The sequence below is a fragment of the Salmo trutta genome, chromosome 4 (genome assembly GCF_901001165.1).
Source record: "Salmo trutta chromosome 4, fSalTru1.1, whole genome shotgun sequence".
Taxonomy (NCBI): Eukaryota; Metazoa; Chordata; class Actinopteri; order Salmoniformes; family Salmonidae; genus Salmo; species Salmo trutta.
Window position 1 is genome coordinate 27772961 of NC_042960.1, and position 20740 is coordinate 27793700.

At 43.1% G+C, this 20740-nt stretch overlaps 1 protein-coding gene across 2 annotated transcripts in view; it reads left to right on the forward strand.

Annotated features, from left to right (window-relative positions):
- LOC115192187 (serine/threonine-protein kinase Nek7) overlaps nucleotides 1–20740 on the forward strand; it is a 127885-nt gene that overhangs the window by 50538 nt on the left and 56607 nt on the right. The window contains exon 2 of one of the 2 annotated variants that reach the window (XM_029750405.1): nucleotides 14201–14288. In XM_029750405.1, coding sequence (XP_029606265.1) covers nucleotides 14229–14288 — 60 coding nt within the window. In that variant the 5' untranslated portion in view covers nucleotides 14201–14228. Of the gene's footprint in view, nucleotides 1–14200; nucleotides 14356–20740 lie in introns of those variants that run through there. The other variant, XM_029750407.1, reaches the window with a different exon arrangement.

Here is a 20740-nt window from a genome sequence, read left to right on the forward strand (position 1 = left end):
CAAAGGTGCCTTTGATTCACACAGATCCTATACTCAAATCACTGCTACAGTCACATCTCTATCTTTCTACCCCCTCTCTCTTTTATTTTTTCCTTCTCTTTACTTATGCCTCTCTACTCCCTCTTTCTTTCTCTCTATTGCTCTGTATCTCTCTTGCTTTACCTCCTCCCTCCATCCTTTCTATCTGTTCCTCTCTCTCTAACATATCCACGGGTCTGGGCTGTATAAAGAGGAATGTTGCTCTCTTCTCTACACCTCCCATCTCTCCTTGATCCACTGTTTAATCCCCCTCCCTTTTTGTTTTTCTTCCCTCTTTCGTAAATTAATAATGCAGATGGGAGGAAGTGGGGATGAAAGTGAAGCTAAAGCCAGTGTCCTCTCTCCCGGCGCTGCTCTCCATCACACTCTGAACCAGCTCATCAGGCGAACGAGGAGAGAGACTGGAGGAGGGAGAGGGTAGGGGTTTAGGTAACTGGGTTTGGGTGGGAAACTGAGGGGTGAAATGATGTATACTAGTTAGTGGTCTGTGTCTTTGTAGCCAATATTCAGAAAACATTGCTCAGAGATAATTTGAGTCAAGATGGGATTGAACATAGGTGGGATTGAAAAACAGTTGTATGGACCTTTTTTAGAATAAGAAAACAGTATCTAGATGTAGACCTATCTTTCTTAAAATATCTCTTTGAAGATGTATTTTGTCTCTGAATTGGACTGTGTGTTTGTTTGAGTGCTACATTGCTCACATTGTTTGCTCCTCCAGAGTGAGTGCTTGCCGTTAATAGTTATTTCCTTGTTAGTGCAGCTCCCCTGGTCTCACATAAACTAGCAGTCTTAATTGATCCTGTTAAGAGATGTAGAACCCAGATGCCTCGTGGGTATTTTGACAGGAGCCGGGTAAGGGAGAGGAGAGGTGCTAGAGTCAGCTCACATCTGAAACATCAGCAGGAGAGGAGACTGATGTGTTAATAATCACTAGTGAGGGTGACTCGTGGCCCAAATAACACCCCAGGCTAGCCAAAATGTCAGGCTGGACCAACGCAGACACTCACGGCATCCTCTCTAGCTTATGGACCACAGCAAGGGATCAAGATGGGAGTGGTCCAGCGAGGAAAAAAAAGACCACATCAGTTATGGACATTTTATTTATAAAATGTTATTTTTGGTGTGGCAGAGTATGTCATTTAGCCATCTGTTTCTTTTATAAATGTGGGCTATTTTTTGATACAAGATTTAGGGTAAGCTGTCAGGCTTTGTTTCATTTATTCCTTGATCACTTTATTCAAAAATGTCTGAGCAGATCACATTGTAAATAAAATCCATTTTGGATGGGACACAGACTGAGCTGTTCTGATGGTATTATGATCTCCCTCTCCAGCATTTGTGTATTATTTCATACCCCTAATTGGAAAAACCCTTTGCATTTTGAATGATGATAAATTGCTTGGAAACAAGCTTTTATAGGGCTATTGAACCTCATGATTTGGCCTTGTTTTTCATCAGTGCTCATTAAGAAATGCTAGCGGCCGTGACTGAAGGCAAACGAGAGTTGTCTTGAGGGTGTGGTTTGATATGGGTGTTTCTTGGGTGTGTCTTTGACATTTAATCACAATAAACAAGGCCAGAAATAAGTACAGCGAGGTAAACTGAGCTAACTTTGCTATGGAGAGAACAAAGGAGGACTTCTCCCCTCCTGACTCGCCATCTCAAGATGGTCAGCTAATTCAGTTCTATATGTAGTACAGTGAAATGCCTTTCTTGCAAGCTCTTTTCCCAACAATGCAGTAATCAATATCAGTAGTAAAAATATTATGCATATGTACTATGTAGCTGATATTTCTCTGTCAAATCAGCTATGGCAAGATGGTAAAAGCCAGTGTCTAGAATGTGTTTCATAAGACTCTCGTTTTACAACACGTTGCTACGAAAGTAGCGTGCAACTTAGTTTCAACTTGTCGACACAGCTAGTTTTGTCTCATCTCGTCCTTCCTTATGTCCTCTGTTAGATATTTCCCGGGGAGAAAATCTCAGAACTACTTATGTCCCTACAATGGGTGTAGGCTACATGTGGACATTGGACAAACATTACCCTGCAATGAGTTTGTGTTATAAAGACTGTTGTGCTTATAAAGACTGTATGCCTACACTTACCTAGCAAATAAAAATAAGTTGTATGTAGAGTAACCTGTCTAACAAAAACTAGAATTTCCTAAGGATGTGGCTGTCTAATCTAATCACTGATATGCACAGCTCTCTGGGGTGAGGTTCTGTCTCCAGAGGGTGATGAACTCCATTCCATCTATGTAATGTATTACAGGTTATGGACAGGTGCAGTCATGTGGCAGGAAGGGTGGAGTGCATGACAATCCCTCCTGGATATCACAGAGTTTGCCTCAACCAATGGGTCCAGCAGGCGGAGTTCAATAACTACAGGCAGATGTGAGATGCAGGAGGATGGCACGCTTCTCATACCACTCTGTAGGCTACTGACCAGTTCAAAGCTTTCTCCAGGAGGATGCTTTGCATCCGTCAGGAGCTTACCAAGTAAAAAGAGAAGAGTGCAGTTGCTTCACTTACGTAGATGATCTAAACAAAGTGATTAGAGATCCTGATTCACAGCAAATTCACAAGGGACACGTGCCAGCATGGCACTGACTTGTTGGCATTACTCACTTGGGCCAGGAGTGGAAGGAGGCAAGATATATATATATATATATATATATATATATATATATATATATATTTATTTATTTATTTATTTATTTATTTATTTACAGCACTGATTACATTATCAATGGTGTTTCGGTGAATAACAGGACAGATAGTATTTTGACCATTGACAAGATAAAAGGTGACCAACCTGATTTTAAGTGTCCTCCATTACTCTGAAGCAGGACTGGTGTCTGGCAACTGCTTCAGCCTTCTGTAACAGCTTCTGATATGGTAGGGGGGTTCCCACGACGCTGCTGAACAACAAATCCACCAGGTTTTATACATAACCTGTGAATGAGAAAATTATCATCACTCAATAAACCTGTAGCGAGAGAATTACTTTCTCTAGTTTGGAAGTCATTTATATGCTAATAGATGGAGTATAGAATAGGCACCGTTACTATGCAACCAGTTGTGTTTGTTGCTGATACATTTTGCTATTTGCTGCCAGATCCATAGCTATATTTGTAGTAGATAAGTACCATCCTTCATTTATTTTTGTCCTAGAAAATAAACAACCTTTTATGAGAACAGGCATGTTGTTTTGGGTAAACAGACTAGGCCCCAAATGCTAGGTAGCTAGCTACCTAACCTGCAAATCAACGGCTCAAACACGAGATGTATGTGGCAGGGTCTACAGACAATCACGGATTACAGAAAGAAAACCAGCCCCGTCGCAGACATCGTCTTGCTCCCAGTCAAATTAAACAACTTCTTTGCGCGCTTTGAGGACAATACAGTGCCACCGACACGGCCCGCTACCAAAGACTATGGACTCCTTCTCCGTGGCTGACGTGAGTAAAACATTTTAAATGTGTTAACCCTTGCAAGGCTGCCAGCCCAGACGGCATCCCTAGCTGCGTCCTCAGAGCATGCGCAGACCAGCTGGCTGCTGTGTTTACGGACATATTCAATCAATCCCTATCCCAGTCTGCTGTCCCCACATGCTTCAAGATGGCCACCATTGTTCCTGTTCCCAAGAAATCGAAGGTAACTGAACTAAATGACAATCGCCCCGTAGCACTCACTTCTGTCATCATGATGTGCTTTGAGACTAGTCAAGGATCATATCACCTCCACCCTAGACCCAGTCCAATTTGCTTACCGCCATAAATAGGTCCACAGACGATGCAATCCCCATCACACTGCCCTATCCCATCTGGACAAGAGGAATACCCATGTAAGAATGCTGTTAGTTGACTACAGCTCAGCATTCAACACCATAGTACCCTCTAAGCTCATCATTAAGCTTGAGACCCTGGGTCTTGACCCCACCCTGTGCAACTGGGTCCTGGACTTCCTGACGGGCTGCCTCAGGTGGTGAACGTAGGAAACAACAACTCCACTCCGCTGATCCTCAACACTGGGGCCCCACAAGGGTGCGTTCTCAGCTCTCTCCTGTACTCCCTGTTCACCCTTGACTGCGTGGCCATGCACGCCTCCAACTCAATCATCAAGTTTGCAGACGACACTGTAGTGGTAGGCTTGGTTACCAACAACGACGAGACAGCCTACAGGGAGGAGGTGAGGGCCCTCGGAGTGTGGTGTCAGGAAAATAACCTCTCACTCAATGTCAGCAAAACAAAAGAGATGATCGTGGACTTCAGGAAACAGCAACGGGAACACCCCCCTATCCACATCGATGGGACAGCAGTGGAGAAGGTGGAAGGTTCCTCTGTGTACATATCATTGACAAAGTGAAATAGTCCATGCACACAGACAGGGTGGTGAAGAAGTCTAAATGTCACCACATTCACAGATGCACAATTGAGAGCTGTATCACCGCCTGGTTTGGCAACCGCGCCGCCCACAACCGCAGGGCTCTCCAGAGGGTTGAAACTCACCTAGCCTTCCATCCAGAAGGCGAGGTGAGTACAGGTGGATCAAAGCTGGGACAGAGAGATAGAAGCTGTTTTTCAATCTCAAGGCCATCAAACTGTTAAAAAGGCATCACTAGCAGAGAGAGGCTGCTGCCTACCTACAGACTTGATTTCATTGGCCACTTTAATAAATGGAACACTAGTCACTTTAATAATGCCACTTTAAGAATGTTTACATAGCTCCCATTACTCATCTCATATGTAAATACTGTGCCCTTCGCTATCTGTTCTTTACTATCTATTGCATCTTAGCCGCTCTGTCACTGCTCATCCATATGTTTTTGTACTTATATATTCTCATTCCTTTACTAGATTGTGTTGTGGAATTTGTTAGATATTAGGTTTTGTTGTGGAATTGTTATACTGCGAGGAAAAAAGAGGAAAAAAACATTACCTATTAAACAAACCCAGGAGAGATTGTGTTGTGCACACTTTTTAAGAATTTCAAAGCCCGGCACTCTGAGGCAAATGAACGCTGAATACCTGAAAACAAAAGCCTAACCAAACCAAAGTAAACAACAGTGGTGGACGGACGCGCAGCCCTGGTGCATGCCACACTGCCACTCAATGATGGGTTGGCAGATTGGCAGCTAATTAGCATGATTAACCTTTACAAAATCACCCTGATTCTATCGCCACGGAGACGGTGTGTCACTCAGTAACTCCTAAACTGGGCATTATAATTGGCTACGTGGGGGAATACTGGAGCTCTGTCTTCTGTCCTGACAACCAGACGGAGATGGACAGACACTCTCACAGTGAAGGATACACACATCAACACACAAGTGTGTTTGTGTGTGTGTGTTTGAAAGGAAATGTTCGTATTGCATTCCACTCCGTCAGTGCGTCAGAATAGTGTGTGTGTGTCATGCTGCAGTGGCATGAGAGAGACGATGCTGATGGTGACAGATGGTGAGTCATTATAAATGTTGAAGCCTTTATCTACCTACAGTGCCTTAAGAAAGTATTCATACTCCTTGACTTATTCCACATTTTGTTGTGTTACAAAGTTGGTTTAAAATGGATTTAATTGTCATTTTTTTTGTCAACGATCTACACAAAATAGTCTTTCAAAGTACAAATGAAATTCCAACATAAGTCTTTCATTTTTCACACTTTTTTAAAACTAATCTTGATTACATAAGTATTCCATCCCCAGAGTCAATACATGTTAGAATCACCTTTGGCAGTGAGCACAGCATCGAGTCTTTCTGGGTAAGTATCTAAGAGCTTTCCACACCTGGATTGTGCAACATTTGCCCATTTATTATTTTCAAAATTCTTCAGTGTCAAATTTTTTGTTGATCGTTGCTAGACAAACATTTTCAGGTCTTGCTAAGGTCAATTCATCTCCCAGTGGCTGGTGGAAAGCAGACGGAACCCGGTTTTCCACTTGGATTTTGCCTGTGCTTAGCTCCATCTCGTTTCTTTTTTATCTTGAAAAACTCCCCAGTCCTTAATGATTACAAGCATACCCGTAACATGATGCATCCACCACTGTGCTTGAAAATATGGACAGTGGTACTGAGTAATGTGTCATTGGATTTGCCCCAAGCATAACACTTTGTGTTCAGGGCACATGTTTTGCAGTATTATTTTAGTGACTTGTTGCAAACAGGATCCATGTTTTCGAATATTGTTATTATGTACAGCTTTCCTCCTTTTCACTCTGTCATTTAGGTTATTATTGTGGAGTAATTACAATGTTGTTGATCCATTTGATCCACCAGTTTTCTCCTATCACAGCCATTAAACTCTGTAACTGTTTTAAAGTCACCATTGGCCTCATGGTGAAATCCCTGATTTGGTTTCCTTCCTCTCCAGCAACTGAGTTAGGAAGGACGCCTGTATCGTTGTAGTGACTGGGTGTATTGATACATCGTCCAAAGTGTAGTTAATAACTACACAATGCTCAAAGGGATATTCAATGTCTGCTTATTTTTTTTACCTATCTACCAATAGGTGCCCTTTTTTGCGAGGCACTGGAAAACCTCCCTGGTCCTCGTGGTTGAAATTCACTGCTCGACCAAGGGACCTTACGATTATCTGTATGTGTGGGGTACAGAGAAGTCATTCAAAATCATGTTAAACACTTTCACAGGGAGCGAGTCCATGCAACTTATTATGTGACTCGTTATGCAAGTTCTCATTCCTGAACTTATATAGGCTTGCCATAACAAAGGGGTTGAATACTCAAATCATTTCAGCTTTTCATCTTTATTTAATTTGTAAAAACATATTTCCATTTTGCCGTTTTTTTACATTTTACATTTTTAGTCATTTTAGCAGACGCTCTTATCCAGAGCGACTTACAGTAGTGAATGCATACATTTCATACATTTTTTTTCTTTTTTTCGTACTGGTCCCCCGTGGGAATCGAACCCACAACCCTGGCGTTGCAAACACCATGCTCCACCAACTGAGCCACACGGGATGTTATGGGGTATTATGTGTTGGCCAGTGACTAAAAGTAAATAAATCTCAATCCATTTTAAATTAAGACTGTTAACATAAGTAGAGTGGTATGAATTACTTTCTGGATGCACTCAGATAGATCTATCTACTGTGCATTCGGAAAGTAATTCACACCCCTTACCTTTTTCCACATTTTGTTACATTACAGCCTTTTTTTATGGATTAAATTATTTTTTCCCCCTCATCAATCTACACATAATACTCCATAATGACAAAGTGAAGACAGGTTTTTAGACATTTTTGCAAATGTGTGTGTGTGTGTGTGTGTGTGTGTGTGTGTATATATATTTTTTAAACAGATTTATTTTTAAAAAGCCTGAAACTCTTTCTAAAGACTGACATCTAGTGGACGCCCTAGGAAATGCAGTCTGGGAGGTTTTCGCCTCATAATAAACATGACAGCCATTGGAAACAGTGGTAGGCTGACATTTTTTTGGGGGGGATGGTTTGTCCTCGGGTTTTCGCCTGCCATATCAGTTCTGTTATACTCACAGACATTATTTTAACAGTTTTAAACTTTAGTGTGTTTTCTATCCAAATTATATACATATCCTAGCTTCTGGGCCTGAGTAACAGGCAGTTTACTTTGGGCACACTTTTCATCCAGATGTCAAAATACTGCCCCCTAGCCCAAAGTAGTCACAAATATGAATGGTAAAGTACAGACCCCCAAAAAACACTTACAGTTGAAGTCGGAAGTTTACATACACCTTAGCCAAATACATTTCAACTCAGCTTTTCACAATTTCTGACATTTAATCCTAGTTAGTGTGTTTAGTGTGTTTTCTATCCAAATTATATACATATCCTAGCTTCTGGGCCTGAGTAACAGGCAGTTTACTTTGGGCACACTTTTCATCCAGATGTCAAAATACTGCCCCCTAGCCCAAAGTAGTCACAAATATGAATGGTAAAGTACAGACCCCCAAAAAACACTTACAGTTGAAGTCGGAAGTTTACATACACCTTAGCCAAATACATTTCAACTCAGCTTTTCACAATTTCTGACATTTAATCCTAGTTTTAGGTCAGTTAGGATCACCATTTTATTTTAAGAATGTGAAATGTCAGAATAATAGTAGAGATTTATTTCAGCTTTTATTTCTTGCAACACATTGCCAGTGGGTCAGAAGGTTACATGCACTCAATTAGTATTTGGTAGCATTGCCTTTTTAAATTGTTTAACTTGGGTCAAACGTTTTGGGTAGCCTTCCACAAGCTTCCCACAATAAGTTGGGTGAATTTTGGCCCATTCCTCCTGACAGAGCTAGAGCTGGTGTAACTGAGTCAGGTTTGTAGGCCTCCTTGCTCTCACACACTACTTCAGTTCAGCTCACAAATTTTCTATAGGATTGACGTCAGGGCTTTGTGATGGCCACTCAAATCAAATCAAAGTTTATTTGTCACGTGCGCCGAATACAACAGGTGTAGACCTTACAGTGAATGCTTATTTACAGGCTCTAACCAATAGTGCAAGAAAGGTATTAGGTGAACAATGGGTAGGTAAAGAAATAAAAAAAGACAGGCTATATACAGTTTATTTATTTTTTATTTATTTAACCAGGTAGGCAAGTTGAAAACAAGTTCTCATTAACAATTGAGTCCTGGCCAAGATAAAGCAAAGCAGTTAGACACATACAACAACAGAGTTACACATGGAGTAAAACAAAAATACAGTCAATAATACAGTAGAAAAATAAGTCTATATACAATGTGAGCAAATGAGGTAAGGGAGGTAAAGGCAAAAAAAGGCCATGGTGGCAAAGTAAATACAATATAGCAAGTAAAACACTGGAATGGTAGATTTGCAGTGGAAGATAGTGTGAAATAGAAATAATGGGGTGCAAAGGAGCTAAATAAATACAGTAGGGGAAGAGGTAGTTGTTTGGGCTAAATTATAGATGGGCTATGTGCAGTGATCTGTGAGCTGCTTTGACAGCTGGTGCTTAAAGCTAGTGAGGGAGGTAAGTGTTTCCAGTTTCAGAGATTTTTGTAGTTCGTTCCAGTCATTGGCAGCAGAGAACTGGAAGGAGAGACGGCCAAAGGAGGAGTAGCGAGGCTACATACTGACATCGGTTAGTCGGGCTGATTGAGGTAGTATGTAGATATGATTAAAGTAAGAGGGGTTGGTGGGTGGGACACAATGCAGATAGCCCGGTTAGCCAATGTGCGGGAGCAGTGGTTGGTCAGCCCAATTGAGGTAGTATGTACATGAGTGTATAGTTATAGTGACTATGCATATATGATAAACGGAGAGTAGCAGCAGCATAAACTGAGGGGTTGTGGGTTGGGGGGGCTCACAATGCAAATAGTCCGGGTAGCCATTTGATTACCTGTTCAGGAGTCTTATGGCTTTGGGGTAAAAACTGTTGAGAAGCCTTTTTGTCCTAGACTTGGTCTCCCGGTACCGCTTGCCATGCAGTAGTAGAGAGAACAGTCTATGACTGGGGTCTTTGACAATTGTTAGGGCCTTCCTCTGACACCGCCTGGTGTAGAGGTCCTGGACGGCAAGCAGCTTAGCCCCAGTGATGTACTGTGCCGTACGCACTACCCTCTGCAGTGCCTTGCGGCCAGAGGCTGAGCAATTGCCGTACCAGGCAGTGGTGCAACCAGTCAGGATGCTCTCGATGTTGCAGCTGTAGAACCTTTTGAGGATCTCAGGACCCATGCCAAATCGTTTTAGTTTCCTGAGGGGGAATAGCTTTGTCGTGCCCTCTTCACGACTGTCTTGGTGTGTTTGGACCATTCTAGTTTGTTGGTTATGTGAACACCAAGGAACTTGAAGCTCTCAACCTGATCCACTACAGCCCGTCGATGAGAATGGGGTTGTGCTCGGTCTTCCTTTTCCTGTAGTCCACAATCATCTCCTTAGTCTTGGTTATGTTGTTATTCTGGCACCACCCGGCCAGGTCTCTGACCTCCTCCCTATAGGCTGTCTTGTCATTGTCGTTAATCAGGCTGTTGTGTCGTCTGCAAACTTAATGATGGTGTTGGAGTCGTGCCTGGCCATGCCGTCATGGGTGAACAGGGAGTACAGGAGGGGGCTGAGCACACACCCCTGGGGAGCTCCAGTGTTGAGGATCAGCGTGGCAGATGTGTTGCTACCGACCCTCACCACCTGGGGCCGGCCCGTCAGGAAGTCCAGGATCCAGTTGCAGAGGGAGGTGTTTAGTCCCAGGATCCTTAGCTTAGTGATGAGCTTTGAGGGTACTATGGTGTTGAACACTGAGCTGTAGTCAATGAGTAGCATTCTCACATAAGTGTTCCTTTTGTCCAGGTGGGAAAGGGCAGTGTGGAGTGTAATAGAGATTGCATCATCTGTGGATCTGTTTGGGCGGTATGCAAGTTGGAGTGGGTCGAGGGTTTCTGGGATAATGGTGTTGATGTGAGCCATTACCAACCTTTCAAAGCACTTCATGGCTACGGACGTGAGTGCTACGGGTCTGTAGTCATTTAGGCAGGTTGCCTTTGTGTTCTTGGGCACAGGGACTATGGTGGTCTGCTTGAGACATGTTGGTTTTACAGACTCAATCAGGGACATGTTGAAAATGTCAGTGAATACACCTGCCAGTTGGTCAGCACATGCCCGGAGCACACGTCCTGGTAATCCGTCTGGCCCCCAGCCTTGTGTATGTTGACCTGTTTAAAGGTCTGACTTACGTCGGCTACGGAGAGCGTGATCACACAGTCGTGCTCTCATGCATGCCTCAGTGTTGCTTGCCTCGAAGCGAGCATAGAAGTGATTTAGCTTGTCTGGTAGGCTCGTGTCACTGGGCAGCTCACGGCTGTGCTTCTCTTTGTTGTCTGTAATAGTTTGCAAGCCCTGCCACATAAGAAGGGGCGTCGGAGCCGGTGTAGTATGATTCAATCTTAGCCTTGTATTTACGCTTTGCCTGTTTGATGGTTCATCGCAGTGCATAGCAGGATTTCTTGTAAGCTTCCGAGTTAGAGTCCCGCACCTTGAAAGCGGCAGCTCTACCCTTTAGCTCAGTGTGAATGTTGCCTGTAATCCATGGCTTCTGGTTGGGGTATGTACGTACAGTCACTGTGGGGACGACGTCCTTGATGCACTTATTGATAAAGCCGGAGACTGATGTGGTGTACTCCTCAATGCCATCGGAAGAATCCCGGAACATGTTCCAGTCAGTGATAGCAAAACAGTCCTGTAGTTTAGCATCTGCTTCATCTGACTACTTTTTCATAGACCGAGTTGTTGGTGCTTCCTGCTTTAATTTTTGCTTGGAAGCAGGAATCAGGAGGATAGAGTTGTGGTCAGATTTACCGAATGGAGGGAGAGCTTTGTACCCGTCTCTGTGTGTGGAGTACAGGTGATCTAGAATTTTTTTTCCCCTCTTGTTGCACATTTAACATGTTGATGGAAATTTGGTAGAACTGATTTAAGTTTCCCTGCATTAAAGTCTCTGGCCACTAGGAGTGCCGCCTCTGGGTGAGTGGTTTTCTGTTTGCTTATTTCCTTATACAGCTGTCTGAGTGCGGTCTTAGTGCCAGCATCTGTGTGTGGTGGTAAATGAACAGCCACGAAAGTATAGCTGAAAACTCTCTAGGCAAGTACTGTGGCCTGCAATTTTTCACAATATACTCTACTTCAGGCGAGCAAAATCTAGAGACTTACTTAGATTTCTTGCACCAGCTGTTGTTTACAAATATGCACAGACCACCCTCCCTCGTCTTACCGGAGTGTGCTGTTCTATCTTGCCGGTGCAGCGTATATCCCGCTAGCTGAATACCCATGTCATTCAGCCACGATTCTGTGAAACATAGGCTATAACAGTTTTTGATGTCCCGTTGGTAGGATATTCGTGATCGTACCTCATCTAGTTTATTGTCCAATGATTGCACGTTGGCGAGTAGTATTGATGGTAACGGCAGGTTTCCCACTCGCCTTTTCCGGGTCCTGACCTGGCATCCGGCTCTTTGTCCTCTGTACCTGCGTTGCCTCCTCTTGCAAATAACGGGGATGATGGCCCGTCGGGTGTTTGGAGATTGTCTTGTGCTTCTTGCTTGTTGAAGAAAAAATCTTAGTCTGAAATAGGTTACAAATAACGCGGGGAAAAAAACACATCATAGCACAATTGGTTGGGCGCCCGTAAAGCTGCTTCCATTTCTTCCTGCGCCACTCCAATACCTTGACTTTGTTGTCCTTAAGCCATTTTTCCACAACTTTGGAAGTATGCTTGGGGTCATTGTCCATTTGGAAGACCCATTTGCAACCAAGCTTTAACTTCCTGACTGATGTCTTGATGTTGCTTCAATATATCCACATATTTTTCGTTCCTCATGAAGCCATCTATTTTGTGAAGTGCACCAGTCCCTCCTGTAGCAAAGCACCCCAACAACATGATGCTGCCACACCCATGGTTGGGATGGTGTTCTTCGGCTTGCAAGCCTCCCCATTTATCCTCCAAACATAACGATGGTCATTATGGGCAAACGGTTCTATTTTTGTTTCATCAGACCAGAGGACATTTCTCCAGAAAGTATGATATTTGTCTCCATCTGCAGTTGCAAACCGTAGTCTGGCTTTCTTATGGCGGTTTTGGAGCAGTGGCTTCATCCTTGCTGAGCGGCCTTTCAGGTTATGTCGATATAGGACTCGTTTTACTGTGGTTATAGATACTTTTGTACCTGTTTCTTCCAGCATCTTCAAGGTCCTTTGCTGCTGTTCTGGGATTGATTTGCACTTTTCGCACCAAAGTATGTTCATCTCTAGGAGACCAAACGTGTCTCCTTCCTGAGCGGTATGACGTATGCGTGGTCCCATGGTGTTTATACTTTCGTACTATTGTTTGTACAGATGAACATGGTACCTTCAGGTGTTTGGAAATTGCTCCCAAGGATGAACCAGACTTCTGGAGGTCTACATTTTTTTTCTGAGGTCTTGGCTGATTTATTTTGATTTTCCCATGATGTCAAGCAAAGAGGCACTCAGTTTGAAGCTAGGCCTTGAAAAACATCCACAGGTACACCTCCTATTGACTCAAATGATGTCAATTAGCCTATCAGAAGCATCTAAAGCCATGACATAATTTTCTGGAATTTTCCAAGCTGTTTAAAGGCACAGTCAACTTAGTGTATGTAAACTTCTGACCCACTGGAATTGTGCTACAGTGAATTATAAGTGAAATAATCTGTAAACAATTGTTGCAAAAATTACTTGTCATGCACAAATTAGATGTCCTAACCGACATGCCAAAACTTTAGTTTGTTAACAAGAAATTTGTGGAGTGGTTGAAAATGACTCCAACCTAAGTGTAGGTAAACTTCTAACTTCAACTGTAAGTAGCACTTTAAAGTATTTTTACTTAAGTACTTTACACCACTGCCTGGCACCATCCATTTGGTTAAGCATGGTGGCTGCAGCAACATGCTGTGGGGATGTTTTTCAGCGGCAGGGACTGGGAGACTAGTCAGGATCAAGGGAAAGATGAACAGAGCAAAGTATATATAACCCTGTGACATACCTTTCGCTCTTCCTGAGTGAAAGAGGTGCGCATTTTGACATGCAGTCCAGCAGCGAGTCAGAGGGATTAGGACACCTGGACACATTTTCTAAATCTGCCTTCATTCCCCTTTTAAGATAAATTACCATAATCTAAATGTGATATCTGTCATTCTGAGCACTGTGGTTGGACGCCCTAATGGGTTACACAACCAATGCAGATGGGTCCATTAAATTTCCAAATAATCTGTAAATTAAAATCATCCCGGTCATGTTGTCCGGCGCCACATTTTCCTAACGGAAACCCTGGGGTGTGTCTGGAGCCTAGCAGGTCCATAGAGGCCCAGCCAGCAAGGCAGATCCAGTTCTACTGCAATGTGACACCCTCTGGGCCACAGACAGACAGAGTGACAGTACCCAGGCAGCAGAGTCCTCAGCAACACACTATTGTCTCAGGCTCCGTAATGCTCAGGCTCTGTAATGCTCAGGCGATCTCCAGGAGTGTGATATTTGTTACTAGTCTGTGTGTATTGTCTGTCTGGTGGCGGAATTCTTCTGTAGATGGTATGTTCAGATAACAGGATGATCTACTTATGTTTCTACCTGGTTGTGAGGGAAAAGAGTCAGGTGTTTTTGTGACTAACGTCAACTGAAGGTTGTGTTTGTGTTTCCTTAGGGGTGTGAGGGATTGATCTCCTGTCACCATGGACATGGACACCCAGCCACAAGGCCAGCAGGCAGCAGTACCAGTGTTCCAGCCACAGGTAGGATCCCCTAACCCTAACCCAACCACAAGGCCAGCAGGCAGCAGTACCCGTGTTCCACCCACAGGTAGGATCCCCTCACCCTAACCCTCACCCAAACTTAGTACCCTCACCCAAACCGGTTTGGCCGGGGTAGGCCATCATTTTAAATAAGAATTTGTTATTAACTGACTTGCCTAGTTAAATAAAAAATATTAGAACATCACTTTCACCCTAACGCTAACCCAAACACAACAAACAGCAGTACCTGTGTTCCAGCCACAGTACGATCCTCTTACATTTGTGTTTACTCACAAATACTCATTCATATTTAGGGTAGGCCTAGACTTCAATTTTAAGCCTGTAAATTTAAGTAAAGTACAAATTAGGCTACGGGTGATTCCCAGTAAAGTCGGAAACAAAATGTATGTCAAAATGACTGTGTATTTGTCAGAGTATTATTAACAATACAGGTTGTAATTTTACTAACCCCTCAATCATACAGTATAGGCAGATGAATGGTGGAGAGAGAGTTAGTATTGATTGAAACTCTGGAGGCTTGCAGAGCTTGACCTCACAGTGAGCAGCTTTTGATACGATAACATTCAGGTTGTTATGTTGCAAATCTGGTCACTGTTGGAGTTTAATAGCAGTATCGTACATAAGCTTCATCAATCTCCTTCATAGCACAAGGATGTTTCTGGCCCCACTATGTACTGAATGGACTTATAACAAAGAGTATTCGCCTGCTATCCATATCCATACATTGAAGAGGAAACGGGAAAACAACAGTTTTTTTCTAAAGCAAAAAATTATCCAGTTTTTCTTGTGTATGCAAAGCCAGTGCAATATTAACTGTGAAATCGCCAGGGTGTTGATTTATTTGAATATGTTTAATTGCTAATTGGGTTGTGCACAGAAAGGAAAGAACGAGAACTAGCATCCCCCACACTCGAGATATCATATTCCAATATAACAGAGTTGTTGTAATAATGATTTCCTCTGTTTTTCACACACTATTTAGCTTCATTTCAGTTTTTTTTCTCTTTCATTATTGTCTTAAAATATAGGAAATATATTTAGAAGTAGGCCTAATAACATGCACATTGTTAGTTTATGCAAGATCAGATTTTACAGTTTGTATTTCAAACACCAGTCCTATGCAGATCGACATTATTTTGCTTCCTGTTAGACACAGTATGAAGCTGGATGCCTATCAGCAGACGGATCCTTCTCTTTCAACAAGTCCTCAATCTATTTCACACTTTTTTTTCCTCAATTTAATCTGCTCGGCAAAAATTCCCCTCCTGAAAATGTGAATTGTATCACATCTCTAAGTCCCGGAGGTATGATGCATATGCATTAGGTAAAGTGGATGAGCTGGTATCATGTGCATTTTTAATGGTGCATTTGCTCTTTGAGTGGGTGAGAGAGATTCTCAAAATGGAATTTGAACGTCGCAGTAGGTTTTGACAGAGTCAGATCTCTCTCTCTGTGTGTGTGTGTGTGTGTGTGTGTGTGTGTGTGTGTGTGTGTGTGTGAGACAAGGCGGAGGGTTATAAGTGAGCTAACGCACCGTGGTACAGGAACAGATTGAAGAGGAGCAGAGAGAGAGAAACACCAGCGGGGTAGGGAAGGAAGGATGGAGTGATGAATATTGTATGGCGGTGCTAAGCTGGCTGGGGCTGAGGAGAGATGTAGGTGAAAGAAGAGGGAGGTGAGGAGTACAGACCGAGGGGGGGGGGGGGTAGGTAGAGGGTGGGTTGGTGCTCTGTGGGAGATGGCACCCTTACTGGCCCCCGCTGGCCTTTTTCTGGCAGCCGCTGGCAGTGCCACACTGTCGCATCACACCTCACATCTCTCCCCCTCTTTCTCTTCCTCTCCCCCTGTCTCGCTCTCTTCATTTATTTTGATCTCCTTCCCCCTCTTTCTCCATCTCTCTATCTCTCTCCCTCTGTCTCTCCCTCTCTCTCTTATCTTAAATTCTCTGTCAGTTGCTCTGTGTCACCACTGATCAGCCCATATCACACGTCATCTATGCTTCTGTCTTCATGCCTTTTCTCTTTTTCTCTCTTCCTATCTCTCTTCCTCTCATCTCCTTGTCAGTGAGTAGCCCAGGGTGTGTGTATCTCTGTGTCACTGGTGGCCACCCTGTCCCTCTGCCATCTCTACAGCACAGGCACATGCTGTCCCTCACAGACATGCTTGTCCACTCCTCTACAATCCCTCACTCTTCCCAACAAGGAGGAGCTTGAGCTAGACACCACAAGTCTGATTCCCCAAAGCATAGGCTTAACTTCAGCTCTCACCAACTAAGGGTGTGTTCCTCATTCACATTTATGGCCCAAATTCCCACGATAACTTAAGGAAATTGAGACAGTAACAGAGATGTCCATTTTCTAACTCCTTTTAAACACGCACACACCTCCCCTTCCGCAAGCTGCAATCTGTACAAACCTCTCCTCTCTGTGCCACTCCTCTCCTTCTCTCCTCTTGCGGTTTGCCCAGTGACCCCTCTGTCGTCAGGGGTCGAGCTGCTGCGCCTCACCCACTTGTGTGTGTGTGTGTGTGTGTGTCAGCTGGGAGCGGCTGTGTGTGTGACGCAAGTGCGGGCAATGAGACAGCCTGTCAGTCAGGAGGGCCCGGCTGCCCTTTGAAGGCCAGGCCAGGGGCCGACAAGGTGCCGCAAATGGCCTGTGAAGTTTACATACACTGCCCACTGCTAAACAGATTAGCTCTAATGAAGTGTCTAATGCCGGGCCCCCGCCTGACATAATCTTGCCTGGCAGCCCGGCCCCTCGGCTCACAAAAAAATAGACCCCTCCGGCCCTCTGCGCTCCCCCTCTCCTAGCCCTAGCCCTCCCCAGCCCTGGTTCACCCCTCGCCTTGCCCTCCCCAGCCCCTTGCCCGCTACCCAAGGCGACTCCACGTGGGAGGTGCCCGTTGTTAATCACACTGGACAGTGTGCGATCTGACATGCAAATATAGGTCATTGCATATGTAAATGTGTGATTAGGGGGCCGGCGTGCCAGAACACATTAGTGAGACTGTGCTCTCAGCAGGAGGCTGTCACAGCGCTTTACGGGCTCATGCTAACATTCGTCAAGCTACCATGCAGCGAGTGAAAGCTATGCCCTCGCTCTATTTCTAGATCTAGCTCTCTCTTTTTCTCTCATTCCATTTCTCTCCTCCTAACCTAACACCATGGCCTCTGCTCCTCCACTCCTTCTGCTCTTCTTTTTCCTTCTGCTTTTCTTTGTGTGGAAAAACACTGTAGTGACCACTGTTTATCTCTCTCTTTGTTCTCTGCGTTTGACCTTGGACGGGGTTCAATATAACATCTGTATAAAATGGTATTTTAAAGGTATGTGTGGGGTACAGATATTTAAAAATCATGTTAAACACTATTATTGCACACAGTGAGTCCATGCAACTTTATGTGAATTGTTTAGCACATTTTTACTCATGAACTTATTTAGGCTTGCAATAGAGTTTAATACTTTTTGACTCAAGACATTTCAGCTTTTTATTTTTAATTAATTTGCCAACAATTCTAAAAACAATATTCCACTTTGACATTATGGGTTATTGTGTGTAGTGACAAAATCTAAATTTAATCCATTTTAAATTCAGGCTTTAACACAACAAAATGTTGAAAAAATCAAGGGGTGTGAATACTTCTGTGTGTAACCTTAATTTATATTGTAATCAGATTACAGATACTTTTCAAACACTTGAATACTTCTAGGATTACTTTTAAATTCACAAAGGAAGTTTGCGATTAAAAACGGTCACCTTTCTGTCCTCTCAATGACATTCAAAGCAGCATTGGAAAAAAAGTGTTAAGTTTGTTCCGCCTGAGCGAATCTGACCACAAGTCAGAGACCACTATGATGACACACCAAATGCGTTTGACGGATCGCGGGAAAAGAGCAGGAATAGGCTTTTGTAGGCTACAGTCCAAGCTATGTCTACCAATGTTGCGACTGCTGTTGACATCCAAAGGTTATCCAACTTGTATAAACGCTTAGAGATAAGGATGAGAGCAGTGGTGTAGCCTACAGGCGATACGGATATCACTTATTGATATCTACAGTTGAAGTCGGAAGTTTACATACACTTAGGTTGGAGTCATTAAAACTCATTTTTCAACCACTCCACACATTTCTTGTTAACAAACTATAGTTTTGGCATTTCAGTTAGGACATCTACTTTGTGCATGACACAAGTAATTTTTCCAACAATTGTTTACAGACAGATTATTTCACTTATAATTCACTGTATCACAATTCCAGTGGGTCAGAAGTTTATATACACTAAGTTGACTGTGCCTTTAAACAGCTTGGAAAATTCAAGAAAATGTCATGGCTTTAGAAGCTTCTGATAGGCTTATTGACATCATTTGAGTCAATTGGAGGTCTACCTGTGGATGTATTTCAAGGCCTACCTTCAAACTCAGTGCCTCTTTCCTTGACATCATGGGAAAATCAAAAGAAATCAGCCAAGACCTCAGAAAATGTATTGTAGACCTCCACAAGTCTGGTTCATCCTTGTAAGCAATTTCCAAATGCCTGAAGGTACCACGTTCATCTGTACAAACAATAGTACGCAAGTATAAACACCATGGGACCACGCAGCCTTCATACCGCTCAGGAAGGAGACGCGTTCTGTCTCCTAGAGATAAACGTACTTTGGTGCGAAAAGTGCAAATCAATCCCAGAACAACAGCAAAGGACCCTGTGAAGATGCTGGAGGAAACGGGTATAAAAGTATCTATATCCACAGTTAAACGAGTCCTATATCGACATAACCTGAAAGGCCGCTCAGTAAGGAAGAAGACACTGCTCCAAAACCGCCATAAAAACAGCCAGACTATGGTTTGCAACTGCACATGGGTACAAAGATCGTACTTTTTGGAGAAATGTCCTCTTGTCCTGATGAAACAAAAATAGAACTGTTTGGCCATAATGACCATCGTTATGTTTGGAGGAGAAAGTGGGATGCTTGCAAGCCGAAGAACAACATCCCAACCGTAAAGCACGGGGGTGGCAGCATCATGTTGTGGGGGTGCTTTGCTGCAGGAAAAGCATGTGTGAGCAAGGAGGCCTACAAACCTGACTCAGTTACACCAGCTCTGTCAGGAGGAATGGGCCAAAATTCACCCAACTTATTGTGGGAAGCTTGTGGAAGGCTACCCAAAACGTTTGACCCAAGTTTAAATTGTTTAAGGCAATGCTACCAAATACTAATTCAGTGTATGTAAACTTCTGACCCACTGGGAATGTGATTTAAAGGCTGAAATAAATCATTCTCTCCACTATTATTCTGACATTTCACGTTCTTAAAATATAGTGGTCATCCTAACTGACCTAAGACAGGGAATTTTTACTCGGATTGAATGTCAGGAATTGTGAAACACTGAGTTTAAATGTATTTGGCTAAGGTGTATGTAAATTTCCGACTTCAACTGTACAGAGTGCATTGATGTGAATCGTGGTTGTTGTGATTGGCTGTTCACAAATGCAGTGGTGTATTTTAACCCAATAATGGTTGAATTGAAGAAGTTTAAGATGCCTATCAATCATTGTTTTTGCAACCCAGTGGACAACCAGTGAAAATGTTGCTCTTGCAGCAGCTGCATAGTGCGGATCGCAGCCTGTGGAATACAAGTTTGATGGAGTTTCTACCTTCTAAACTCCTCCATGGTATTGTGCTCCATACTCTCAAAAACTAGTTTAATAGAAGAAGACCACAAGTGGGGCTTTTATTGCTCAATATAATTTGTGCTGATATAAAATAAATACATCCGTAGGCCTAACGGACACAAGCTCAAGGAGAGCAGTTGTTGCTCGACCACGAGATCATTTGCCAACCATTCAATCTTCAGTCTGCATAGTCAATGCTGCAGATGCAACAATATGTTGATGACAACGATTGTGCTTTCCACTTTGCTTCTTATTATAATGAACACAAGCGTTCTATAATTACACCTAGCTTGTGTATCTTACTGTCTGCAAATAGCTAGTTTGTCTTTTCTTAGCAATTGGTGGCTAAAATAAATTGTGTAAGACACAAACATAAATCGCTAGCTAATACATGTTCTGAGTCAGAGGAAATGAAGCTAGCTAATACAGCCTGATACCAGTCCTGGTGTACGCCTAAATCAGCATGTTGTTTGTGCAACAGCATCTTCTAAAATCAGGGAGGAATAGGCAAAGCGTGAATATTTTAGCTACATGATATAAGAGAAAACATTTTAATGTATCCAAAGATTATAGGGTCCTACTCCCCTGGGACACCCTGTCACAATAACGCATCTATAGAAATTCTATTAATATTCAAATTCTTTATTCTATGAATGCCTCCCTGGCTTTTTCAATCGTTGTCATGTCAAACAACACTGTATTCAGAGAGAACACTATTACATTCTAACTATAAAATTAGAATTACCATTATATTTCCATGATTACAAA